We start from the raw sequence: 27,929 nt of genomic DNA, 5'->3' as shown, positions 1-27,929 counted from the left end.
GATATTTGTTTGTCTCAATGACCGATGTTAAAATATCGTTTCTACTTGGTTGGATGATCGCACGTTGTGTTACATCGCAGAGTCGATATATAATTAACGATTTCCAGCATTAAAATAAAAGAACTGAAGACCTCGTGTCGTTTTGTTTCCCTAAAAGACAGTCTCTCCCACCACCCTCCGCCTCCGCCTCCGCCTCCGCCTCCGATCCCATCTGCTCCGGCGAAGTAGCTCCCGCCTCGGAGATGTTTAAGCTCGGGAGGGGTGGCGGAGCTGGGCGTGGGAACGTGAAGCGCTCCCTTCCTCCCTCTTCTTCTCTCCACCGCCCGGCCACCGCCCCTGGCGGTCGCTTGCCGATCGGCGCCTCCGCAGGCGTTGGGAGGGGCCGACCGGGCAGGGGCTCGGCTGCCCCCTCCCCGCCCTCTCGCGAGGAGACTTTCAGCCTCGAATCTGGCGGAGGCCCGCCTGACTTCGCCGCGATCATACGCCTTACCCCTGACCTGGTTGATGAAATCAGGCGCGTCGAGGCACAGGGAGGGGTTGCCAGAATCAAGTTCGATCCGAACTTGAATAATCCTGAGGGAAACGTAAGCTCTATTTGGTTTATAAAATAATTTGCTATATGTGCGAATTTTGAATTGGGAAGGTGGAGAACAACCGTATGACATTTTACTGCTTGATTTTGGTCTATACGGTCTTAAAGTTTGACAAGGATATTGACTAGCACCCCCCGAGAGCAGTAATTAGGCCCAATCTATTGAAAATTATCACTTTTTGTTCCACTATTTCATATCTTTAATCTCTTCATATTTGTGTTGTACTTAAGAGATTCTCCCTATCTCTTAAGTTCTATAGAATTCCCTCGTCAGTAGGTAATCTTGCTTCCGGCATATTGAAATGATTTCGACAGGTTGTTAGTTCAGTCACCACAAATGATGCCAATCTATTATTGATGAAACTATAATAGATATAAAAGCTGACTAGCCACAAGTCCTGACTCAGACTTTTGTTGGGGAAGCTTGCCTCGAATTGACTGAGATGAGAAGAGCTTGATGGAAGTAAGTATGGGAATTCTATTAGCTTATCAAATTGCAGGGAACTTAGGCAAGGTTTGTTGACCTTGACAGATGATTATTGTTGGAGTTATGCTTGGGTTTAGGGATCTGTCTTGGGTGTTGAACTTAGGATTCCTAGGGATAATAAATGAAATAACTATTAAACTGTAGTTGAGATGGTTGGAAAGCAATTAGGTGTGAACCAAAGTGGCTATGGACATTTCCAAAGTTCCTTAAGTCACTATAGCATGAATCCAAAAACCCCTTTCCATGTCTCCTTTTAGCTCTTGACCTCAAAGTGAAGCCTTCTCAATAATGGAGCGCCACGTGGTTAAGGTGATTAGATGGAGCCAGCTTGCACTATAATGGTTTGTTCTTGTTAACCAAGTTGACTGGATAAGTGCCAACTTCTAGTCGATTAACATTGTCCATTTCTTCAGTGTACTATTGTCAACCGTCTTACAATGATCAGGATTAACTAACCCTTTTGTTATTGTCAATCTAATGCTATTATATACAACATAACCATGGAACTGAAACAATGCCATTTGATGAGGATGACATGATCTTGAAACTAAAACAATGGCACCAGATAGTTACATTAGCATATTTGACATACTATGTATTTTCGTTCATAGTTCCTTTTACATGGTGGATGCAGCTGTTTTGTTGGACTTTTTTGATTGTGATCTGCATTGTTTTTGTAGCATGCCATTTAAGATGTATACTAGCTGATTTCAATAGAAATTTGGTTATGATGCTATTTGAAATGTTCATTAGCTGATCCCATTAGAAATTCCTCTCCTCAACTGTTACAATTTAATTTAGCTAGATTGTAGTAATGGGCCAAAGAATACATAGCCATGAGTGACAAAAGCTAAGGGTAACAACATGGTGTAAAATACCGTGCCGTGCCGTCACAGCAAAATTTTACAGTTCCGTTTGTCAACCGGCACTGACATCGTCATCGGATGAAATTTTTGTGTTCTGCTTGCTGATTGGCACCGCCACCCGGCAAAGCCGTGAGGCCTCTCACGGCGGCCTCATGAACAATTATTTTAACTGAAACAATGCCAACGCAAAGTTATTTTAACATGTTTGACATATTTTGTAGCTTTGTTAATTGTTTCTTTTACTTGGTTGGTGCACCTGCTTTGTCATAAATCTTTTATTATGATATGAACTGTTTCAGTACCATGCCATTTATGATGTATATTAGTTCATTCAACTAGAAATTTGTTTGTGAACTGATTCTGTAGCATGCCATTTACCATGCATCTGAGCTGATTTAATTGGAAATTCCTCTCCTTAACTATTACAACTTAATTTTAATTAGACAGTAGTAATGGGCCATCAATGATTACATGCCTATGAGTGACATGAGCAAGGCTTCTATTTTACACGTGATTATGAGACCTTGAACATCCTCCATAGAATATTTATCACCAGTTGATTCAATGGATTGTGCATAAAAATGTGAATTTAAGTGTGTCTTAAATTTGAGTACTTCCTCTCTTATAGACACTAAATTTACGTTATGTCTGTGCAACATATAATAATTTTTAAAGAGTTTGATTAATTGGTATGGAACCATGGATATAAGAAGCTCACAATTAGTTGCAATTGAAATTTCCTATTATGACACCATGTTAACGCCTCTTATATTTCATTTGCGCTGATTAAATTTATTTACTGAACTTTGCTTCTTTGCATCAGGTAATTGATGTTGGAGGCAAAGAATTCAGGTTCACATGGTCTAGAGAACTTAGGGATCTTTGTGATATATATGAAGAACAACGAAGTGGAGAGAATGGACATGGATTACTTGTTGAAAGTGGCGCTGCATGGCGCAAGCTGACCGTTCAACGAATCCTAGATGAGTCCACAAAAAACCATGTCAAAATGCGATCAGAGGAGGCTGAACGCTTATCAAAATCGCGAAAGTATGTTTTTGGCATTCTTAGATAGCTTTTCTAATTGTCAAAACTAAGGAATCATCTGGGTCTATTTGGAATTGGCATGATGCTACTTTGGATGATAAGAACATCATCTTTGTCTACATTTAGCACTTCCACTAATCCAAATGACTTTCTTTTGCCAAGTTAGTGAATGATCTCCAATTTGGATCTTACCCTCCTGAAGGTGATCTAATTTTTCTTCCTAGTTTATTGAATATATGTGAGGACATTACCTATTTAATGAATTTTGACTAATTCATAGTTTTTGTCGATATGTAAAGGTTTGAAACTTGGTTTCAAGGCATTATTTTAAACACATGAAATCCAATCAATTTAAACACTGATGGTATTCCTCTAAATCCTTCCAAATAGATCATCATGGAGCCCATTCTCTTGAGCTCCTGTGCTCCAAACTCGAAGCAAAGTGCACGAAGTTTAAAGATCTATCTTCAAGTTATAAAACTCAGGGACTAATATAAGTGTTATAATACTGCAATTGCAAAGCATCATTATCAGATATAATTTTTTTTATATAACAACAGGATAAAATACAAGTTCCTGATATTAACTATGCTGATTTATTATTAGAATTTTTTAGACATTTTCTTAGGTTGGAATGTTTGTTATGGGTTTTTTAGCGTTAATTGCTCGGTCATGAATTTTTTTGGAAAATCACAGTTCTTGAATTTTACTAAGTTTTCTTTGTCATTGACACTTTATATCAACAAAATGTTTTTCTTTCATATTTGTGATTGTATATGAAGAAGCAAGAATATCTGGTAACTTAACCATTAAATTGGGTCCTTATGCCACTTTTATCCTTCTGCATGTGTGAAGAAACTTGTTGACATTTTGATTGTCTTTTATACTTACAGAGCAATAGTGCTAGACCCTGCAAATCCATCTGTGAAAAATCAGGCCAAATCAATGGCTGCTGCTGCAGTTGAGGGTCAGTGCTTACTCTTCTATTATTGACATCATTTTAATTTTGTTTTGGCCTTATGTAATTTATGCTTTGTTTTAATGCTATTTGCTTGTCTGTCATTCCTTTTTTGTTCCACTGCTCATTGAAGCATAGTTCTCTAAGTAATAGTTCACCTTCTTCTTTCTAATGAATTATTCTTTGCTTTTTCTTGCCTTGATTGAGCTGGGAACCACATTTTTTCCTTTATGATAATGACATAGGCATATGATGTTTGAAAATATCTTCAGATTTTTCTCCACATTTGAATTCTATGTTTTCCTTCATTTCGATTTTGGAGAAAACTGCATGAAGCCACATCTATTTTGTAGTTATTACCAATAAGTATGCTTTTTGTATCCAACAAGGCATGGCTGTTTCATCGAATAATGACTTTTGTGTATAAATGCCTGCGTCAATTTATCATCATTATTTAGCCATATTTGTCCGAATGTTTGGGCTTGGCTTCATGTATGTTACTCATTCATTGAGCTCTATGCAAGGTTATATTGCTTGCAATATTCAAATTAATTGAATTAAGTTTATTAGATTTACTAGTATTCTTTTTAGAGTCCCTCTATCTCTTACAGCTTCATTTTAAGAGATTCAATTCACGAATATAAAATTTATGGTCATCCTTGAATATGTTGATATCGTCTTAACCTATTTTCTCACATTTTATTATCTATTAAAGCTACACTTTGTTACTACTGAATATTAATATTTATTTATTTATCCGTTCAGTAACTTCATAATATTTCTTACCATTATCAATCTCTACTACACTAAGTTTCTACATGTGTTGTTTCAGGCTTTCAGCCCAACATATTGATCTTCATACCATTTTTTTAATAAAATTTTCCTTTGAGCATAAAGGGAACACAAAGATCATACAATTTCAGAAGCTCCTCTTCGTTTCTTCTGCCCAATTTTTATTCTATTATTAATATCCTCATTGCTCATCAATGTCCTCTTCTTCTTGAGTAATAGATCCAAGATACCTAGAACTCTTTAACTTATATTTCTTTGAGTCTTAATTATTTCATGGTCATCCATCTTGAGTATTTCATTGATTCTTTTCTTATTTTTGAAATTACATATTCAATATTTGTTGGAAGGGGAGCCTTAGCGCAACGGTAAAGTTGTTGCTTTGTGACCAAAAGGTCACGGGTTCGAATCCTGGAAACAACCTCTTGCAAAAAGTAGGGTAAGGCTGCGTAGTGGATCCTTCCCCGGGACCCCGCATAGCGGGAGCTTCGTGCACCGGGATATATTCAATATTTGTTCTATGTATTTTAAATGTTTGTTTCTAATTTTTTTTTTCTGGAATTCAAGCTTCAAGTTTAATTTAGCTATGCTCATCTTTTTCCTAGCATATTTATCTATGTCAGCGCATGTGCATCATTTTCCAGAAAAACTTGCATACTTTTCCTAGCCTATTTATACAAATAATCTAGAAAAAACAATCCATACAGTTACAATTCCAACTAGACTACTTTTTCTCCAAATGTTCATTTTTTTCCGACTTTTGGTAAGTTGAACACAGCTTGTGTTTCTTATTTGATTATGTGCCTAAGCATTAGAGCAATTTTTAATCTTGATTGATATTTTTATACTTCAAATGTTTTTTTTTTCTTTGAGATAACTTTTTGCAGTTTAGGTGCACCTTCGATGCTGGTCTTAACTGATGTATCATATTGGTCCCCCTTCTACTAGGTAGCATGCGAAGGATGAATTGGAAACAAAAAGAGTTTTTCAAAAACCGGAAAGTTGACTCAAATCCAGGTGGATTTGCACCACTAGCAAAATTCAGATTTTCCCGTAGCTGTGATATCTTACCATTTCTTACACTTGTCAAACATTTTGATGCTGATTCTTTTTTGCCTTGTTTCAGTTTCCAACATTGGTCCTTCCAGATCTGTTTTCAAGTCTGTAACTAGTTCAAACAATAGCAAGGGCAGAGTTCCAGTGTCCCCACTTTCAACACCTCCTGAGCAACATTTGCCTGTCACATCTGCTTCATCGTTTGGAACTGGCAATAATTCACATCATCATGATGGTATTGCTTCATCAAATCTAAACAAAGAAAAAATTGGGAACTTTGAAACGGAATTACCTCGGAAGGTTCACAGTGACGTTAAACCCGATACAAGTGGGCATGATGCAGGTCATACTGTTGACCATTCAATGGATCTGCGTCACCGTCTGATCACTGCACTCTCAAAAAATCCCAAGGGAATGAACTTGAAGGTAGATATATTTTTGCTTATACTAATTTAACCACATTTGGTACTTATCCTTCTTCAGTTTAAAACATCTTATGATTTCTGGTTGTATTATTCCATTTGAAATCTCCTGTTGGTTGTCACGGTTAATCTTGGTGTATAAACCTCTTAAATGAAGCAAACATGTACACCACACAACAAATTTGATTAACTACCACTGCTTTGTGTTCAATCTCGTCTCCTTTTCCATCACAAAGCTATCTTTTTTTCTCACAAGTACTGCAAAATTTTGCTCATCTGACTTTTTTTAATTTGTATCAGTGTATAAAAAAATGGGGACTGCTGTTTGAGGTGTGGAAATGGTGAGGATAGGAATTGTAGGGGTGATAGCAAGGGAAACGTTCTTTTGGTTGTTTGAAAGGACTGTAGCTTGTTGAATTTGGTGCTTGATGGTGAGGGCAAGTGTTTCAGCTAGAAGATAGAAGGTATTGGCGAGCTAGTATTTCTCTAGTTTTAGGAGTATCATATCTAGTAAACTAAATTTTGTGGTACAGTTTGTTTTCATTGGGAGTTTGTGATATCCAGTTGTTCACCTTGTTTGGTTATGTGCACAACTAATGTTATGTTAATTAATATATACTAACATAGAATAATTTCTATTAAATTAACCAGGTTACTTTGGTTTGTTCATTTAGTTATATAAGTGGACAATAGAAGGCAATCTTTATCCTCTGTATGGTTTTGCTGCCTGATCATAATGAGATGTGGAAAGTGGCTTGGATTGCCATTGTCAATGTCCTCCCCTCAAGGGGCTAATTTTGGAAACCCTAGATCATAATGAGAGGCTCTAATGCCATGCTGATTTTGGGGGAAGATGTTGTATTTCATATATTCTAAAGAGATATTTACATAATATTTATAGACAACCTAAAAATCTAATATCCAAAATCTTAATGTGAGACTAACACTAATAACCCAATTAACCTAATACTCTTAATAGTCTATCAATAACACATATGAAGGAGGTTTATTTTGTATGAATTGGTGAGTTCATCTAGTACTAATGCAAAATGCTAGAAACTTGAGTTGGTTCTTGATGTAAACTTGCAATTACAACAAAATCATTAGCAATTCTCCTAGTAACTTTAACATCAGTGGCGTAACTTTAACATCAGTGGCTACTTAGCACATGTTCTTTATTGCATAATACAATTTGACATTTCGTTCTTACCCCACCACAACGGATGATCTTATCATAACTTTTTTAAAGTCAATTAAAATCATACACAAATCATTCTTTTTCTTTTTTTGTTTAAATGCTTTACTAGAAGGGGAGCTTTGGCAGCAATGGTAACGTTGCTGCTATGTGACCTTGAGGTCACGGGTTTGAGTCGAGGAAACAACCTCTTGCAAAATGCAAGTTAAGGTTGCATACAATAGACCAATGTTTGATCCTTCCCACTTGCATTGGTGGGATGTTCGTGTACTGAGCTGTTCTTTCTTAAAAAATGCTTTACTGAAGCTATTTTAGTTTTTTGTTTTATTATTTTAAATTTAGACAGCATATTAAATTCCTCTCATTGGACATTGAGTATCTTATTTGGATAATTTGATTTCCAGGCTTTGGAGAAAGCAGTGGGAGAGAGACTGTCAACCTCTTCTAAGAAGTTTGAAGGCATCATAAAAGATGTAAGATCAATTGTCTACACAGGCATTTACATCTACGAACTACTTGTTATGTCACCTTTTTCTACAGATTGCAACTTTTCAAGCTCCAGGGAGGTACTTTTTGAAATCTGGAATGGAGTTGGAAAGCATCAATCTACAAGCACCTAACTCTGGGAGGTAAATCTCATAAATTGTTTTTCAATCAATTGATTCTTTGGTTACTTGTTTGCTTCATTAACAAACATGGGTCTATTAATTAAAATACAATATTAATGGAAAATTTTGATCTTTCACTAGTTTGGGTTACAAATAGTATATAATTCACAAAGAAAAGGTAAAAAAGAATCACAATTTAGTGATGGATCTTTTGAAGCAACCGCATCATCTTAAGGATCTATGAACTAAGAAACCCCTTTTTTGAAGCATAGTTGTCAATCTTCTGTTCAATTGTTTTTTTTTGTAGACTCGAGTTTGTTTCTTGATGAAATTTCCTTTTATATTGGGATCACCATTTTCTATCGTTTGACAGACTGATTTCATGTTGTGAATTTACTTAAAGAGATTATTATCATTGTATTCTCAAGTAATATTTTAGTGAAGAAATAACAAACATGCCTTTCTTTGCGGTTTTCCTTTTTTGGCAACTAATGGAAAGCTAAATGAGAACTGTGTTGCTTCAAAACTCATTGGTTCACAATCAACAAAGTTTGTCGAACTAGATTTGGTTCAGTATAGTATTTAATCTATTTTGGAAGTTTCCATGTGGCTCTTGCAATAATCTTCCTTTAAGGAAAGGTTTTCATTTCATGATTGTTGGATAATAATGCCAATTTCCTTATCATTATCAGTATCTTATAATGTTGATATTGAATAAAAACTGCAACTAATGATAAGTTTTTCTCCCTGCAATTTTATCACATTTTGAAAATATCTGAAAGGGGGTTTGGTTAAGCAGCAACACCAACTGACGATAAGGTTCAACTATTTTAGAGTTATATGAAACTTTTAGTGATGTATAAGAACATCTATGGCCATCCAATTTTCATTTTGTTGTTTCAAACAAAATCTTCTTTGGTTTGCCTCCCCCCTAGTCTTAGCACCACGTTTTATACTTGATGTAAACATCTAGCTATATCTTCTTTGATCTAATTGCACCTTCTCTTGTTCTTCAAATAATATTTATTATAGGATCAAAAGCGCGCGAGGGGAGGGGAGGGGGTAATAGCGCTTGTGGCTTTTTTATGTTTTTCGTAAAAATACTTGGAGTAATAAAAACAGCGGACATAAGAAAAAACTAACACTTTTGGTATTACTTGGTTCGAAGTTTGTGACGACTCATACTCTAAGGCCCGCGATCGACGATCGTTTTCATAGGGCAATTCACTAACAATTCGATTATTACAAAGAACTTACAAAAAATGATTATAAGTTTGCGTAATATAAATTATACCAACAGTATGAAAATTCGATATAGAGCACAGATGTCGGAGCAACATCACAACATTGTAGTTGAAAGTCCGAGTAGCGTGGCGAGCGTTTGAGCGTAAAAGTTGTTGCTTGAAGTGTTGCACTGAAGCATTGTTCGACACTGTGCTTATATAGGTGAACTGAGGTGCCTCTAAGCAATTCGAGGCATCTCTAGCTCAATCTGGATCAGCGTCGATAAGCTTAGTTCTTATCTGACTAGAGGTGCCTCCATTCAAATGGAGGTGCCTTGAGTTCCATGCAACAGGCGAAGCAGAGTCTATTTTTGAATCTGATCTGTGCGGAGGCGCTTCCTCGAACAGAGGTGCCTCCGCACTTTCTGCACTGAGGTGCTTCCATCACACAGGAGGCACCTCCGCGCCTCAAACACAGAGGGCTTCGATCAACTCAATTTTGCTCTTGTAACCAATGTTAGTCGAACACATAATATTTCCTGCACTAAAGAGTTAGCACAGTCAAAATAAAGATAATTTGACAGTTTAGGGACCGTCTGGTTCTGACTTTTGGATTTCCCGTGAAACCCTAAGTTGAATCGACCCCTACTGTTCCCTCAACGGGGAACACATCCTCACCTACTCTCAAGAGAGTTTACTTGATGCTAAACCGGTTCTCTAGACCATTTGGACTTTTGCTCAGCATATGAGACTTTAAGACTTTTTGCTGGACGTCCGATCCTCGATTTGTCTAGTCTTCCACCTCGTGTTCGCAACCTCCAGGTCTTTCACCTACTGTCTTCGACTACTAGGATTTTCCATCTGATGTTCTCAACCTGCTATGACTTCTGCCCAGTTTCTTGGTCAAGAACTTCCTTGTCTAGCCGCAACTAGGGATTTCTACCTGCCTAGTATTCACTTGAACTTTTATCTTGCCTAAGCTCATTTAGAATTTTCCTGCACACTCTGTCAAATTTATTAGAACCACAATAACCTTTAACTTTTAACCCTTTGCCATTATCAAAACTTAGGTTCGATCATTTGATTCTTTCTGCACCAACAATCTCCCTCTTTTCGATTATAACAACATAATTCAAAGTTAAGTAAAACATTACTAGTTAAGAATAACTAAAGACCTATACAAGCAAGAATTTTCAATTGTTCTTTTTTTTTCAAAGTTAAAATTTCTAAGTATAGAAACAAAACACTCTTCAAGATTTTTCCAAACAAATATTTTAACTTTAAGCTCCCCTAAAAAGTAACACTTAACTTTGAATTTTTTTGAAAATCATTGAATATCATCAAACTTTTAAATTCTTCTATTCTAAAAATACTTAAGCTTTGAAATACTTAGTTTTTTAAAAAAAAACTTTGCTTTTGAAAAAGAACTTAGTTTTTTTTTAAGAACTTTAATTTTCTTTTTCTCCTTACTTTTTAAAACCTTAGCACCCTTTTAAAAAAGCTTAACTTAAAAGAGTACTTAGCTTTTGAAAAAACTTACTTTAAGAAAGTACTTAGGTTTCAAAAACTATATTTGTACTTAGATTTCAAAAACTATATTTGAAAAAAACTTAATTTAGGTTTAGAAAGACAAAAAACTTAGCGTTTAATCTAGCATTTTAATCTAGCATTTTAATCTTAATTTAACTTTTAATCTTGTTCTCTCCTTTTGACATATATCAAAAATAATTTGCAAAAGAAATGTAAAGAACTCCCCCTCAATTAATGCCTTAATTGAAAAGGGATTTAAACAATTTAGAGATATAAGTGCTTAAAAATTATTTTGTTCAAGGAAAAAAAATTTGATAAATTATGTAATGAATATAACCCTAGAGTCCAAACATGCAAAAATCAAAGTAATTTTTATTAAGAAAATATTTAAAATAATCATCTACTTTTCTTAAAAGAAATGTCTAACCTTTAGTTACTAGCTTGCTATCAGAAGATAGTGGTGTTTACTTGGTTAGTCAAGTTAAGTAAGTAATTCATCTAGTTTGACTAAGAAAGATGACTTAACTTGATCAATTTACATTGGTATTTTTTGTCCAGATTTATGTTAATGCACTGACATAAGCATTCTGAAGTCCAAACAAAGTCCTAAACATCTCGCACTGTTCTAAGTATTTTCAATCCCAAGCAAGGTAGTCCTAGTCATGGTTTAAAGTGCCGTGCCGAAACGGTCGAAACGGGCGAAACATCTCGTTCCGCTCGGCGACTGACATCGGCACGACCCCAGCACCAGACCTACGACAGGTGCGACGTGTTGCGTGACCCCGTGGTAGGGTTCGCTCGACCCTGCAATAGTAGCAGAGAGGTCGCATAATCCTTCTGTTGTCGCCGTGGAGGCATCGTGCGATCACTATAGAGGGGTCACACGACCAATGTGGTCGCGCCCAAGGAATCATGCAATCCCCGTGGCCATGGCTGGTCGCGCAACCCTGCGACATCACCGAAGTCGTGTGGGCTCGCGAGTGGTGTCGGATTTCAAATTTTTTATAATTAAACTTAGGTTAATTTTTTTAATCAACTCTTAGTTATGGTGGAGATAATCTAAAGAGACTTTATTAAACCCTTAATAAAATTATCTAATTAATTTTATATTTCATTTATTTTAATTTAAAAATTATAATAAATTATTTATTTATTTATTTATTTATCTATTTTCATATCTTTTTCTTTTTTAAAAGATTATTTTTTATCTTGTTTATTTTTTAAATATTTATGTTAAATATGTTAGTTTTTAATTAATATATTTTATATTTAAAAAATACCGAAATTATATCGGCACGATACGGTACCGAAACCAAATCATTCTGGTCCCGGACCGAAACCTCGGCACGGGTCGAAATTTTAAACCTTGGTCCTAGTGTGCTTGTGAGATGCTGGCTGCTTAACTCTATTAGTTCATGCTTTCTAGGAGAAAAACCTAGTCTAAGTCTGTAGCTCAATTTGTAAACATTGATTTTGGAAAGACAGGGTTTAAAGTTGAAAACATACTAATTCTAAAAACTAGAAATTTTGAAAAACAGATTTTTAAAGCAGAAATTAGAAACTTAAAAATAAGTTATAAAGCAACCTATTTTATGATGCACATTCTTAACTGTCTTCTAAGAGTATTGAACTCAAATTCAGGTAAGAGTTTAGTGAAGATAATTGCTAGATTTGACTTAGACTCAACATAGTAGCTACATGATCCCTTACAAAGTGATTTTTGACTTCTATGTGTTTAGTTCTTGAATGGTGTATTGGATTTTTTTGTTAAGTTGATTGAACTTATATTATTAATTGAGGCTTTTGTATTTTTATATTCTAATTGATAATTTTTAAAGTGTGAATCATTCATAAAATTTGAGTTACACGTTCCTCTATAGCTATGTACTCTGCTTCAATAGTGGATAAGGCAACGTTGCTTTCTATTGCACCATCTTACTAAGCATTGACCTAGAAATTGGTAGCTGTCACTTGTACTTTTTCTATCTAGTTTACACCCAGCAATCAAAGTACCCAACTAAGTCAAATGTGCTAGTCCTAGGGGTACCAAAGTCCTACACTTAGTGTGCCCTTAATATACCTAAGTATTCTATTTATATTTGTTAAATGTGATTCTTTTGCACATTATTGGTATCTGACACATATACTAACTACAAATAAAATATTAGGTCGACTTGCAGTTAAATATAACATACTTCCTATTGCACTTCTATAATACTTTAAGTATTTGTTTGCTTTCTAAGTCCGAATCGATTTTTACATTAGTTGCCATTGGGGTATTAATATTTTTAGAATTTTTCATTCTAAATTTTTTAATTAATTAGCATATTTTGTTTGATAGACAAAAATACCCTTTTTGGTTTGTTTAATTTGTAAGCCTAAGAAAAAAAATTAAATTCACCTACTAAATTCATTTCAAATTAATTTTTCATTAATTTAATGAATTGTTTTAAGAAATTTGTATTGGTTGAGCTAAAAATAATGTCATCTATATGAATTTGGGCTATAACGATATTTTTTTCTAAGGTTTTAACAAATAAAGTTGAGTCAATTTGGCCTTGGTTAAACTCTTTAGATATTAGGTATGTTGATAATCTTTCATATATGTTGGATCGAAAGAGTGCGATAGAGGGGGGTGAATATCGCACATTTAAAACTTTTCTTTTCGTATTTTAAGGACAATCAGAATATACAGCGGAAATTAAAATACTCAGTACGGTTACTTGATTCGAAGCCTAGGTCGACTCCTACTCCAAGGTCCGCGATCCTTGACCGCACCGATGAGCAATCCACTAAAACTCTTCTTTCCGAAAACCTCGGAAAGAAGTAGTGTGTACAATATGCAAGATAGTAACACCCTATTATCTTGTAAGAGTTTAAGTACAATGCAAGATTAAATAAATATACCAACAATAATAAAAGATGAAGCTTGGTCGACACTTCTGGATGGAGTAGCTTGCGAGTTGTAGAGTAGTAGCACGATCAGCAGAATCTTGCACAATGATTAATTTCGAACCAAACAACGTTACTCAGCCTTGGACCTCGAGCTCTCTTTTATAAGAACCATCGACGTTCGGTCGACCAATCCCTGGGTTCGGTCGATCGAACTAGCTCCCTTCCATCTTTGCTGAGATATGATGCTGATTTGATCTTCGACATTAACTAATCATTAAGGGTTCGGTTGACCGATCCTTCTTTTCGGTCGACCGAACATGATCCTTCTCTTTTCGTCGAGATTTGCCTAGATTCACACTTACTGTGCTTTAATGTGGTGATCGTTCGGTCGACTGATTCATTTGTTCAATCAATCGATCAGCATGCTTTCCTTTTGTTTCTGATCGATCTGAAGTGTGCTGAGTCATCAGGGTTCGGTCGATCGATCATATGGTTCGGTCGATCGATCAAGCTATGATCGAACTTTATTTTAGTTTGAACTTGTACATGCTCTGAGTTGGCCTTGTTCGGTCGACCGATCATCTGGTTCGATCGACCGATCAGACTGAACCTGCAAAACAGTGTTAGACAATAATCCTGCAAAACAGATATTAGCACAGGAATAATAAATGCATGAGTAATAATAATAGACAGTTCAACTGTCTTGATCTCAACTTGGAAACCTTCCCGGTTTCTTCAGTTGGATCAGCGACCTTAGGTTATTCCTTTCAGGAACACGACCTTATTATCGCTCCTCCAGTTGTTTACCTCAACTTACCTGCCAAACATTGGTCCTCCAGGCTTGTTTGGACTTTCTCTGCTCAGTGTCGGATCGCCTGATCCACTAAGGTCTTTCCTGCAATACTAAATTAGCCAGCAACAATAATAGTAATACAGAATGTTATGGTAAAACTAAACTTAGAATCACCAAGATCCGCTGGTCCGGTCATCTGATCAACCTTGCTTGGAGTTCACTCCTCTAAGACTTCTCGCTACCTAAGATTATCTCCCCTTAGGATTTTTACCATCTGACTTCACTTACTAGAACCTAAGGTTACCACCCCTAGGGTTTTCTCCACCTGGCTCACTCACCAAGATTCAGTATTTGGCTACCCAGGGATAAGGTCCTCCAGACCTATCCACCTGGCTTCCACGATCTACCGAGATTTTCCTTGCCTTATTATTTGGCTACCCAGGGATCAGGTCCTCCAGACCTACTGAATCCACCTGGCTTCCACAATATACCGAGATTTCCCTTGCCTAGCCTACAACTTGGACTTCCCTTGCCTAACCACAGTTAGGACTAGTCACTTGGTTGACTTCTCATCCTTGCCTAGTCATGACTAGGACTTTCATGATCAAGCTCTATTAAACATACTTAAATATTTGTCAGATATTAGAACCTTGGAGGTCGATTGCACCAATAATATCAAGCCTTAGGAGCTTGTTTTAATCCATATAATGTTTTCTTTAACCTAAGGATATAATTTGGGTGGTCTAGGTCCTTAAATCTTGGTGGTTGATTTGCATAAACTTCTTTTTTGATGAATCCGTTAAGGAATGCAGAATTAACGTCCATTTAAAATAACTTGAATCCCTTATGTACTGCATAAGCTAGCAGCATCCTAATGGATTCAAGTCTGGCTACAGGTGGATATGTTTCCTTATGGTCTAGCCCTTCTACTTGGCTGAACCCCTTAGCTATTAGTCGGACTTTATTTCTCACAATTTCTCCTTTGTCGTCTAGTTTATTTTTAAAGGCCCATTTTGTATCAATTATGGATTTATTTTTAGGTTTAGATACTAGTTTCCAGATTTTTTTTTTTTTTCATATTGAGCTAGTTCTTCTTGCATTGCAATTGTCCAATCTGGGCCAGATACGATTTCTTCAATAGTCTTGGGTTCAATCTTGGAGATAATGACTATTTGATTTAAATTTCTATAGGATGATCGAGTTCGAACTCCTAGGTTTGGGACACCCAAAATTTTGTCAACTGGGTGGTTGAATCTTACCCTAGGTGTTCTTATGTTAGAGTTAGCAATTGGTTGATCTGATTCACTTGAGTCAGGTCTAATTTCATCATCTTCTATGTTTCTAGTATTTCGATTATTATTTACATCAATTAAGTTAGATGGATTACTTTCTTCATCAAAGATTACATTGGTTGTTTCTTCAACTTTTAGGGTGCTTTTATTGTAGACTTTATATGCCCTACTAGTTGTGGAGTACCCTAGGAAAATACTAGTTGTTTTAGATGTAAATTTATCTAAGTAATTTTTAGTGTTTAATACGTGTACTTTATATCCAAATACTTTTAGATAATTTAGGTTGGGTATTTTACTATAATATATTTCAAAATTCTATTTTGAATATAATATGTTGTATTTATTGCCTTCGCTCAAAATTGATTACTTAAGTTATCTTCTGTTGACATGGTTCTAGCGACTTCTTGTAATGTCCTATTTTTTCTTTTCACTAGTCCATTTTATTGAGGGATTCTAGGACATGAAAATTTATGGTGATATCCATTTATTTGATAAAATTTGGTAAATTTATGATTTTCAAATTCCCCCCATGATTGCTTATTCTTTTAATTTTTATACCTTTTTCATTTTCTATTAATTTGCAGAAATTGTTAAAAATTTCAAAGGTTTCATCTTTGGGTTTTAAAAATTTTACCCATATAAATCTTGAGTAGTCATCAATTATTACTAAGCGGTATTGGTTTTCGCTTAGTGACTTAGCTTCATGTGAATCAAAAAGGTCTAAATGTAGGAGCTCAAGTATTGAGTTGGTTTGATTTAGGTTTGTTGGTTTGTGGGTTGATTTGGTTTATTTTTCTTGTTGACAAGCATTACAAATTATATTTTCTAAACTTCTTAATTTTTGATAGACCTTTAACTAAACCATTATGACACATTTTACATATGAGTCTTATGTGAGTGTGACCTAATTTTCTGTGCCACAACTTGGTTTCTTCTTGTTGTGTCAATAGACACTTGAGTGAGGAGGTTGATAGGTTAATTGTGTAAATATTATTTTTCCTAATTCCCTTAACTATAATTTTAAAATTTTTGATATTCTTAATTACACATTCAGAGTTTGAGAATGTTACTAGATATCCAGAATTACATAGTTGACTTATGCTAAGTAAATTAAACTTAAATTTATCAATTAATAAAACTTTTCGAATAATGAAATCGGAACTCAGTTCAATATTACTTGTTCCGATCACCTTAAGTTTTCTGTTATTGTCAAATACAACTGATCCTAAGTTCTTGAGTTTTAGTTTGGTGAATTTCAATCTGTCTCCAGTCATGTGTTTGTAGCATTCACTATCTAACATTCATTTGTTCAAATCATTATATTTCTACACATTAAGTATTTGATTTAGATCCAATTTAAATAGATTATAAGATAGATTGATTGATTTCAACTCTTTATGTTCCATCTCACCCAATCTAGATGATCAATCATGTTACTCCTATGTGTTTTGTGTGAGATGGATATGTTATTAGATTTAATTAAGTTTGAGTTAGGTTTGATTATGTTTGAGTGAAGTTTGAGTATGTTAGAGTTAAGTTAAGTTTGAGTTTGTTTGAGTTGAGTCAAGTTTAAGTTAAGTTAATTCTTAATTTTAACCTAAATCCACATCTCACATTTTTCTAAATTTTTAAACAGGGACTCTTATGTATGTTGTGAGATGATTATTAATTTTATTTTTATTGATTTAATTTGAAATCCTTTACATTTGAATTAGACTTATATTTAACAGTTAGTCGGTTAAATATCCATTTTGATAATCTGCTTGTAGGCTATGACGAGGCACAGAGCCTTCTTGTGTATTGGAGCAATGACCACTTATAGACAAAACTTTTTAAGGAAATTAAATATTTAACTTTCTTTCTAAAAATGCTTAATCTAATTAGTCAAGTGTCAATCAAGCCTAAGTCCTTATCTAACTATCCTAATCTAGGCAGAAAGCAGTAAATCAAGCAAATCTATCTAATAATAAAGATGATCTTCCTATTGACTTCCTAGGAATGTAAATGAGCCGAATCGAGCCGAACAATATTATGCTTGAATTCGACTCGTTTAAGTTATATTCGGGCTCGAGCTCGGCTTGAGCTCGAATCGAACTTTTATCACAAGGTTCGAGCTCGACTCGTTTTGGAACTACCAAGCTCGCGATTAGTTCGAGTTCGGCTCGTTATTAGCTCGATTATCATAGTTAATGAGCTTAACTCGTTAAGCGAGCTCAGACTCATTTTTTGGCTCATTTTAGAGCTCGTTTTGTAGGCTCATTAAGCGAGCTCAAAAACTCATCTGAATGAAGATTTAACCAACCTAATAACTAAAATAATATAAACTCAACACATGTTCGCGAGCCAAGCTCGTTTTAAGCTGAGCTCAAGCCCTTTAAACGAGTCGAGCTCGAGCCCGAGCTCGCGAGCCTCTAAACGGACATGTTCGCAAGCTCACGAGCCGAATATCCTTAAGCTCGAGCTTGACTCGATAACACTGTCGAGCTCGAAATCGAGCTCGAGCTCGAGCTTGACTCGATACGATAAACGAACAAACTCGAACAAGCTTTTTACCGAATCGAGCCCCAACTAACTCGCGAACCGTTTGGTTCATTTACATCCCTATGACTCCCCTTGAATCATACCCTCGATAAGATCTATCAAGGTAATATATTTGATCCTTGGAGATCCAATATTGATTAAGTCCAACTTGATTAGTCAAGATAGACTTGGAGACCCATACTTAGACTAGATTTCTATTGGTTCGATTTACTAAAGACAAGTAAGATCTGAATCGATGTTTGGCCTTCTATCCGAGTCCAGATCGGTTGTATATGACCTTTTGTTTTCCAAAAATTAGATCAAGGTTATTGGAACCCAAAGTGAATAGTCCCAACGTGTCCTTAAGTTCTTTAACTTGAGTTTTCGAATTGGAATTTTTTTCTGCAAGTTGTTGGACTTGAGTTGAAGTTTCAATTTAAATTGGTTTGTTCAAAGGACTTGGGTTAGTCTTTTCCTTAAGAGTTGTTACCTCCTTTTGGATGGACTTGACTCAGACATTAGATTTGGCTAACTTGTGCATAAAATAATTTATTAAATCATACAACTTATCTACTAGAGGAGAATTTACAGTGTTTTTTGGTCATTCGAAAAAGGATACAGATCTATGGCTTCGCTCGGACTTGGCTTCAGATTTGTTCTTGGACTCAATTTCGGCAACTCGTTCTCGGGCCTAAAGTGTGAGGAAGCTTGCTTGCTTGTGTTCTTCGTCCGAGTCTTCTGAAGACTCATCCCATATTGCTTGTAGCGCCTTCTTTTTCCATTGCTTTTTGGCTTCCTTCAAATTCAAACAGTTTGACTTGAGGTGTCCTTTCTTGTTACATCCGTAATAGGTGACTTTTGACTTGGCCTTTGTGCTCGAATTTGGACTCAATTGCTTCGTCTTCGTTTGAATCACCTTCTTGATCTCTCGTTTGGTGAACCCCATCTTGTTTCGTACAATTTTCGAACCAGGTTCACGAGCTCGACAATGATTTCGTTGTTGTCTTCTGAATCCGATTCTCCTTCAAACTCGGGTTCGGTTCGGTACTTGTTATTTGATTCCTTCGTATTACTTGTACCTGCAACCAAAGCAATACCTTTTTCCACCGGAAGTGCATTAGTCTGTTCGTGTAATTCAAACTCCGAAAATAAATTATCTAATTTAATCAATGAAAGATCCTTGAAAACTTTGTACGCATCTACCATTGATGCCCACAAAGTATTCCTCGAAAAAGCGTTTAACGCATACCTTATAATGTCGCGGTTCTTCACCTTTTGTCCGATCGCGTGGAGACCGTTGACCAAGTCTTAGATCCGAGTGTGTAATTGACTCATCGATTCATCATCCTGCATTTTAATATTATATAATTTATTTTAAATTAAGTAGCGTTTATTTACGTTTGTATTGGAAGTCCCCTTGTGCAATTTGATTAGTTTTTCCCATAGGTCCTTTGTACTTATAAACAGACCGACTCAATTCAGTTCCTCTTTGGTTAGGCCGTATTAGAGAGTTTGAGTTGCTTTGTCGTCGGTCTTGACCTTTTTCATTATATGCGGGTCTAGTTCTCGCATTTCACTATCGAGTGGTAATGCAAACCTTGTTTGAATGATGATCCACATTTCCACTTTGCCTTCAAGTAGTAGTCCATTCGGATGTTCCAGTAGCCGAAATCCTCACCGGAGGAAAGAGGCGGGCAAGCGATACTATAGCCTTCTTGATGGACCATTTAAAAAAAAATGCTCACAAAAAAAATGACATGACAAATGTACCAAGACAATTGGATTAGTAGTGTGGGAGAAGAAAAGGTGAAAAATAGCTCAAGTGGTATGGTATCAACTTCGAGAAACGTAAAACTCGATTAAAAATTTTTTGATTGGAAAGGGTGATAGCACCGATTCTGATCGACTCCGAAAAACTCAAAAATACCATCGAAAAAACTTACTCAAACGATGATTACACCGATTCAGAGCGGCCCCGCTCTGATACACAATTGTAAGATCGAAAGCGCGCTAAAGGGGGGGGGGGGGTGAATAACACTCGTGACTTTTTCACATTTTTCATAAAAATACTCAAGAGTAATAAAAGCAGCGGAAATAAGAAAAACATAGCACTTTTGGTTTTACTTGGTTCGGAGTCTGTGATGATTCCTAGTCGAAGGCCCGCGATCGATGATCACTTTCATGGGGTAATTCACTAATAATTCGATGATTACAAAGACCTTTACAAAAAATGATTACAAGTTTGCGTAATATAAATTATACCGACAGTATGAAAATTCGATGTAGAGCGCAGTTGTCGGAGCAGTGTCGTCGCAGCATTGTAGTCAGAAGTCAGAGTAGCGCGGCGGGCGTTTGAACATAGAAGTTGTCGCTTGAAGTGTTGCATTCAAACACTGTTCGACAGTGTGCTTATATAGGTGAACTGAGGTGCCTCCAAGCAAATGGAGGCATCTCTAGCTTAATCTGGATTAGCTTCGAAAAGCTCGGTTCTAATCTGATCGGAGGCACCTCCGTTTGGACGGAGGCGCCTCGAGTCCACACGACAAGTGTTGAAGCAGAGTCTATCCTCGAATTGGATCTGCGCGGAGGCATCTCTGCACCGATGCGCCTCCATCACACAGGAGGCGTCTCCGCGCCTCAAACGCAGAGGGCTTTGGCCAACTCAATTTTGCTCCTGCAACCAATGTTAGTCGAACACAAATAATATTTCCTGTTCAAAGAGTTAGTACAGTCAAAATAAAGATAATTTGACAGTTTAGGGACTGTCTAGTTCTGAGTTTTGAATTTCCCGTGAAACTCTAGGTCGATCTGATGCCTACCATTCCCTCAACTGTCCTTACTTACTTTTCTCAGGAGAGTTTACTTGATGCCAAATCGGTCCTCAGATCGTTTGGACTTTTGTTCAGTATCTTGGACTTCAAGACTTTCCGCTAGATGTTCGATCCCCGATCTGTCCATGACTAATCTAGTCTTCTGCCTGGTGTCCACGACCTACAGGTTTTTCACCTACTGTCCTCGACTAGTAGGATTTTTTGGTTGATGTTTTCGACTTGCTAAGACTTCTGCCTAATCTCTTGGACCAGGACTTTCTTGCCTAGTCGCAACTAGGACTTTCCACCCGCCTAGTATTTATTAGGAATTTTACCTTGCCTAAGCTCACTTAGGACTTTCCTGCACACTCATTCAGATTTATTAGAACCACAATAACCCTTAACTTTGAACCCTTTATCAAAACTTGGGTTCGATGATCTGGTGCTTCTTGCATCAACATTTACAACATCCAATCTTATTTTATCTCGTTGGATTAATCCTCTATTGAGAGGATACACCTAATTCTAATTGTTAACAAATGTTTACATATTATTTTTTTTTGTTGCTCCTGGTAATCGTACTTGTATCTCAACACCTTTGCTATTTAACCTTTTTCTTATTACTTTCCACGAAACATGGTTAATTTTACGGTTATCATTACATTTTAATCTAAGGGGTCATGATTACTCTTTATTGTAACCTTCATGTTTTGATTTTTCAAACATGATTCTCATTGATCCTTTCTTCCAAATGGTTAGTGGTGCTTCTTTTTAATGTATTTCCAATAGTAAGCATTTGCCTACAACGCACCAGATCATGCCATATTTCCTTCATTATTCATGTCACCCTTGTGTCCTGATTGTCCATGCCTTTATGATCATATGAGTTTTGAGACACTAGGAAAACATACTGATGCCGGTCATGCACTGTGGCAATATTCAGGTCTCATATTGGGAATAGCAGTTGTACTGTATGCTTAGTCATCTTCTGGCAATCTTTATAATTGTGGATATACAGGTTCTAGTTTGTGGCAATATACAGGCTCTAAATTGAGAATTTTATGCTCCATGCTTGACCTTTTGTACCTTGTGGTGTACGGCGTTCTTATTCTATATGACGGTTCATTGTCTTTTCTTTTGTTACTCCAAGAAAATTCCCTTATAATACACTTGGCAATCCTGTGTAATTTCTTATCTTTTAGCTACTTACACCAAAAATTTCCCATTCATTTGCAGCTCTCCTAACACCCCACATGACAAGACCTTGGCAGTAGAGGTAGTCCATGAAGAGAAATTCTCAAATGAGAAAATTGAACAACAAAGTCCAGATATGAATCTGGAAGAAGAACTAGATATCATTGGGAATCCTGACATGGTAGGAAGTGCTCAGGAGCTCTTTCTCGAACATGTCAAGGCTGACAATGATAGTCAAGGTCGAGCATGCAGCTCCAGTGAAAGCGGAAGTGATAGCGACAGTGAGAGTGAGAGCAGTGGCAGTGGAAGTGACAGTGGTAGTCAAAGTAAGGCTAGCAGTTCTGACAGTGACAGTGATGATTCCAGCAGCAAGGAGGTATCTGATGTTGATGTTGATATAATTTCTAGTGACAATGAAAGAGAGATGGATGTGCATAAAGCAGTGACTGAGGATGATCATGAGAAAAACGAGATTAGAATTGATCAAGAAGCTGAAGTTTCAATACCTTTTGATTTGAATGAACTTAATAGAATGGATGAGATGACTGAAGCAGTCAATCCTAGTGATTGCTCTCCTCATAGGAACATTGAACTCTTTGAAAATCCTGAAGCAACTGAAAATATTCATATCTCTGCTAAAGGAATCTCTACTTCACATTATGATGGAAAGCAATTGCAGAAGCAGCAAATGTCATTTGGTGATTATTCTTTTGATAATGTAAATGACCCAATCCTTAAGTCAAGCAACAATGACAGGAAAACCATCATGAAAGACAGGCCTCATCATGATCTATCAGACAATAGTGGAAAATTTACCAAACATAAGACCAGAAAGACTATCAATTCAGAAAACTCTGAAGGGAGAACAGGCAGTGGTAAAAGGGCAAAAACTGCAAGCTCTGCTGAAGCAATGTCTTTGAGAAAATTAGAAGTTGCTAATTTATTTGATAATATGCAGCATGAATCCCCCGAAGGCTCCAAGCCTAATGGTTACAATTCAATGCCGTTAGATGATATTTTGCAGGGTGGAAAGAATACAGATAACTATGGAAGAATTGCTGCAACTGAAAACTTGGGTAGTGTGAGTCCAAGTCCTGATTTTGCTTCTGCTTTAGATGTTGATCATCCTGGTAAAGAAATTGGAGAACTCAGTAAGAAGAAAGGTTCAGATTTAAAAGAAAAACTTATCAGAGCCACTGAAAAAATTGGAAACAGATATGTTGAAGTTGGTCGAGATAACATGGATAAGAATTTCCATTCCTGTGAAAACCTATCTAACTTAAAGGTAAAAGTGCAGAAGGATACAAGAAGTGGTGTCAAGGATACAAGGGAGAGAAACCTTCCAAAAGGTGTGACAAACGGACAATTTGGTAAGCAAACTTCTGCGGCTGAAAAGTTTATAAGTTCAGGCACCAAGGGACCTTCGCTCAGAAGAGAGATTTCAGATCTGGAATTGGGTGAATTTCGTGAGATTCCAGGCCTTGCTGAAGAGTCTGTGGAGGTTAAGAGACAACTGGATAGAATAGGTTCTTTCAAGACATTGGATAACAAAGCTAGTACTAATGATGGTGCAGATTTAGAAATAAGCAAGGGAAGAGGTATGACTAATTCAGACTTTGAAATCAACAAGGGAAGAGCTATGATGAATACCTTGTCTGGTTCAAAGAAGCCATCACCAAGTCCTAAAGGTGCAGGTCAAGGGAATCGTGTGCTTCAAAGAAGAGAACCTACAGAGCGTTTTTCTGATTCAGCTGAGTCTGGAAAGCCTCAACCACGAGCAACTATCCTCAACCATGAATTGCCAAGATTGGATAACAGTGATTCTGAGGTTCCTTACTGGGATGTTTCTGCAGAAACAGCTGCAAGAAATGGAAAGCGAATGGGCCACAGAATTGATCAGGAAAATTTTACAAATGCTTCCAAAAAAATTCGTCCTAGCATGTTCTCACAGCCTGATAACAAGAATGGTGGCCTGACTTGTCACTTGAATGGTGAGAGACAGCAGAAATCAAGTGCCTCAGAACAAAGTAAGAGAAATGTTCTGATGATGAATGATGACAGGAATATGAGGGATTCTTCATCTGACGATGATAATTCAAATTATTCAAAATATGACAAAGTTGAACCAGAACTCAAGGGCCCAATAAAGGACTTTTCGCAGTAAGTTCTTGCTATTGTAGCTTTAAGTAATGAAATCAACAATTATAGTAATTATGTTAGAATTAGCATCTCATTTGCTGTATGTGCAAATTGAAAGTAATAGACATCTACTATAAAAAATCAGCATCTTATTCCATGCATGCAAAATTTATACTTCCTTTCATCCACATAAATTCTTACTTACAGAGCTACAATTTATACTCTTACTTAAATTGGAGCTGATTTAGATATCAGGTTTCTTGACTTAATGAGGGTCACAGTAATTTTACGTGTAGTTTCAGATTCTCCATAGATATGAGTGTGTTTGGTTGCTTACTCTGTGGCTAATAAATGTCTAAAAATAGGATGATTTTTTTTAAGGAAAAATGTTCATTTAGGTGTTTAGAATAATGGGAAGTGTCTGACATCGCAATGTGAAGATAGTTGAAGTCAAGATCTTGTGTTACCGTTGATGTTATTTTCCAATTTAGGAAATAAAGATGGAAAATTCAGTCTTCTTGTCCTTGTTAAAGTAAATATTTTAATATTTTGCATTCCATCATATTTACCTTGACATGAGGTTGCATTCTTTTAATAATTTATATATTAGTTTTAATTATCCCGGTTGCACTCATCTATTTGCTGCTTTTAAATTCTTTCTTTCTTGACTAATAAATTGAAGCAGGTATGAGCTTTATGTCCAGGAGTTCCAAGAGAAATACGAAGTATACTGCTACTTGTATAAGAACTTGGAGAAAATTAGGTACTGTGGTTCATAACTATCCACTTCATAGTAAACTTTGTCTAAGGAACTGCTTAAGTATCCTGAAATTCTCTTAATTGTCCATTATGAGCAAAGCTTCTGTGGAATGAGTGCTTTCATTTTTATGTTGTGTTTTTTTGTAATGCAGGAATCAGTTCTTTCAAATTGGCAATGACCTTGAATTTGCTAAAGAACAAGATAGAAAGCAATATAATAATCTTGTTGAGAAGTTGAGAGATATGTATCACCATTATTGTGAGGTAGATTTCTTGTACTTTGTCAATTTCCTGTTTTTGTATAATTTGAGAAGTTGTCAAATATTTCTGAAAGAAATTATGCTTAATCATGATCTTTGCTTTGTTAACAGTTAAGAAAAATCAATGCTTTTAGTTGTTGGTCAAGATGACAGAATGCTAGAAACCACAATAAGCATTGAATCCCAACATAATCTATGCCAATCTTGTAGTATCATGCTTAATGAAATCTTGAATTTGTTTGTGGGAGAAGGGATTCTGTTGTCATGCTGCACATTTGTTGGTTCGGTTAGTCTTATGGAAGGCTCTTTAAGATCTTTTGCTCAAGTCTGCTATTTGCATATGGAGTGGCTAATGGATATCCATATAAATTGATCTATTGATTTTTATCTAGCTTTCTACCTTGTATTACTAATGTAACTCTTGCTAGTTTGTAATGACAAGGAATGAATGTGTTTTTTTCTTTAGAAATGGTGTGGTTTAGCACTAAATTTGTTCTGGCCTTTGATATTTCAGAGGAACAAACAGATGAAAAGGGTCTTCACATTGCTTCATGAAGAACTGAAGGTGCGATTTTACCATTGATTAAGGCATCCGTTCATTTGACATTCTCTGTTCCTCCATCCCATATATCTCTAAGATCAAAACAGTTTTCCGCCCCTAAACTCTTGTGAATTTGTGCAGAATCTCAAACAGAGAATCAAGATCTTTGCAAAGGACTATGGGGACGAATGAATGTTTATTTGCATAAGACTTGATATATGTTTTGAGTCGAGTGTCTATTCTGCATTGCATCGAGCAGTTAGATATGTGCTGAGTCCCTGGAACCATAAGTTGCTTGGTGTACTCTATCATTGCATGATAAAGTTTGAAGCTACATTGGTTTGGTAATTAAGAGTTGCACTGCCAGCATACTGACAATGAGTTGAAAACAATAATTTTCCGATGAGTCTATGTTGCCGCCTGCCACAATCACCTTATATTCTCAAGATTATGAGCTCCCAAGGACAGACGAGCTCCAAAGGACAGACGTTTGATCAGACAATTAACTTTGACAATATGCAGATTATTGCTTGGCACTACATACAGATGTTGATTTACATTAACTTGGAGCCCTAAATGCATCCGTTTGGTGAATGCAAAATGTGGAGTAATGCTCTGTGAAGAACTCAAGTAGCAGCAGCTCCCAAGGGTACACAGTCAGGTTGGTCGTCTCAAACACTTTTGTATATTCTTTTACTATAAGATGATAATTGCCATGTCTGTGGCTTTAGCCGGAGTTTTGCGGATATACACTTGTTGATTGAAATTAGTTGTTTATCTTGTCAGTAAATTTCTGATGAGCTAATTTTGGTTTCGACCACCTGTAAATTATGATATGTTTCTATGGTTCTTTTTTATGTCTAAGCGATGATCATCCAGATGTAATTCTGTTGTTGGAGAAATGGTTTTCCATGTTCCAAGCACTAATGGCCATTCAATTATGTATGTTTTCTTCTAAGATTACCTAGGACCCAACTGTCACATTGGTTTGGTTGTAGAGATGGCTACAGTCATACCCGCCCATGGTATTGACATGAGCACAACCCTAAGATTACTTCATGCAAGCCATAGGATTGTAAATTAGTTAAGCTAAATTAAGCTTTGTGTCGATCAGAATTGTTTGGTATGGTAATCAAGTTAAGTTGCTAAAACGGTTGTTCAAGTTGAGTTGAGTTAAGCACTAATGGCCATTCAATTCTGTGATATTATGTTTTCTTCTAAGATTCCCTAGGACTCAACTGTTACTTTGATTTGTTTGTAGAGATGGCTACCGGCATAGGTGCCCATGGCAAGACATATGACTGTAAATTAGTTAAGCTAAATTAAGCCTTGTGTCGATTACAATTGTTTGGTATGGTAATCAAGTTAAGTTGAGCTGAGTTCAAAATTAACCAAACAAACGGTTGTTCAAGATGATTTTTTTTTTTCTTGTTTTGAGTCGAGCTTAACTATAGTTTGACTTGTTTAGATGTTATTGAGCTTTTAATCTGAGTGTGTCTGATTGTTTGAAGTTTTTACGTTTTAAAACTTTGGTTAATTAGTGTTTAATATTATAAACTTATCTGTTTTTTGTGATTTTTTTATTTGTATATTTATTTTTAAGTTTGATAAGAAATGGTTCATGAGCTTATGGAGCATTATTCATAATTTTCATTTACAATTAGTTTTATAAGTTATTTATTAAATAGATTTGTATTGTTTGGTATGGTAATCACGTTGTTTAAATTTATAATTTATTTTTTTTAGTTCGAGCTTAATTTAGCTTGACTTGTCAGATATTATTGAGCTTTTAATTGTTTGAAGTTTTTATATTTTAAAATTTTAGTTAATTAGTGTGTCTAATATTTTAAACTTATATATATATTTTTAGATTTTTTTTAAAATTTATTTGTATATTTATTTTTTAAGTTTGATGAATAGTTCACAATTTTTATTTACAATTAATTTTACAAG

At 35.9% G+C, this 27,929-nt stretch overlaps 1 protein-coding gene across 1 annotated transcript; it reads left to right on the top strand.

The window, feature by feature from the left end:
* The first annotated feature begins 17 nt into the window (after nucleotides 1–17).
* Nucleotides 18–26,899, top strand: LOC122019220 (dentin sialophosphoprotein-like). Its single transcript, XM_042576712.1, has 13 exons — nucleotides 18–37; nucleotides 122–584; nucleotides 2,769–2,995; nucleotides 3,886–3,959; nucleotides 5,688–5,756; nucleotides 5,866–6,221; nucleotides 7,817–7,885; nucleotides 7,953–8,041; nucleotides 22,320–24,437; nucleotides 25,102–25,179; nucleotides 25,328–25,439; nucleotides 25,950–26,000; nucleotides 26,118–26,899. Exons 1-13 carry the CDS (start codon nucleotides 18–20, stop codon nucleotides 26,166–26,168), a joined length of 3,777 nt encoding a protein of 1,258 aa, XP_042432646.1. The 3' UTR covers nucleotides 26,169–26,899.
* The last annotated feature ends 1,030 nt before the right edge of the window (nucleotides 26,900–27,929 follow it).

Source organism: Zingiber officinale, chromosome 9A (genome assembly GCF_018446385.1).
Source record: "Zingiber officinale cultivar Zhangliang chromosome 9A, Zo_v1.1, whole genome shotgun sequence".
NCBI classification, from domain to species: Eukaryota; Viridiplantae; Streptophyta; class Magnoliopsida; order Zingiberales; family Zingiberaceae; genus Zingiber; species Zingiber officinale.
This window is presented reverse-complemented; position numbering and strand designations above follow the sequence as displayed.